Source organism: Apaloderma vittatum, unplaced genomic scaffold, assembly GCF_000703405.1.
Source record: "Apaloderma vittatum isolate BGI_N311 unplaced genomic scaffold, ASM70340v1 scaffold26646, whole genome shotgun sequence".
Lineage (NCBI taxonomy): Eukaryota > Metazoa > Chordata > Aves > Trogoniformes > Trogonidae > Apaloderma > Apaloderma vittatum.
The window spans coordinates 8,143-8,546 of NW_009723723.1; the positions used below are offsets into that span (position 1 = coordinate 8,143).

At 47.5% G+C, this 404-nt stretch overlaps 1 protein-coding gene across 1 annotated transcript in view; it reads left to right on the forward strand.

The window, feature by feature from the left end:
• The window catches only part of LOC104276070 (pre-B-cell leukemia transcription factor 1-like), a 6,007-nt gene extending 5,829 nt beyond the window's left edge, over window positions 1–178 (forward strand). Inside the window, exon 8 of the mRNA XM_009872236.1 lies at window positions 62–178. Within this exon, the coding sequence (XP_009870538.1) occupies window positions 62–178 (117 nt within the window). The remainder of the gene's footprint in view (window positions 1–61) is intronic.
• The last annotated feature ends 226 nt before the right edge of the window (window positions 179–404 follow it).

Sequence of the window (404 nt, forward strand, 5' to 3'; positions counted from 1 at the left end):
AGGGCGTAGCTCGCCCACAAACGCCAAATTCCACCCGAGACGGGTTAAATTCTGTGACTAATCCTTGGGTTTGTCTGTTCTCCAGGCGAACGGCAGCTGGCAGGACGCGACCACCCCGTCATCCATCACCTCGCCGGCTGGAGACCCCGGCAGCGTCAATTCGGACGCGTCTAATTGAGTTTTTAGGACCTATCGAGGAGAGGAAAGAGGTCATTAGTGTAATTTGTCAGTGTTGCTCTTTTGCCAATACTATTGTTTATACAACTTGACACACAGCTAATTACCTCAGATTTAAAAAAAAAAAAAAAAAAGCTAAAAAAAAAAGCCCTGGAACCAAGAGAAGATTGTGATGACGACACCTCTCTACCTCTCGGCCGCACGCAGTTCTTTTCACTTATGCCCAC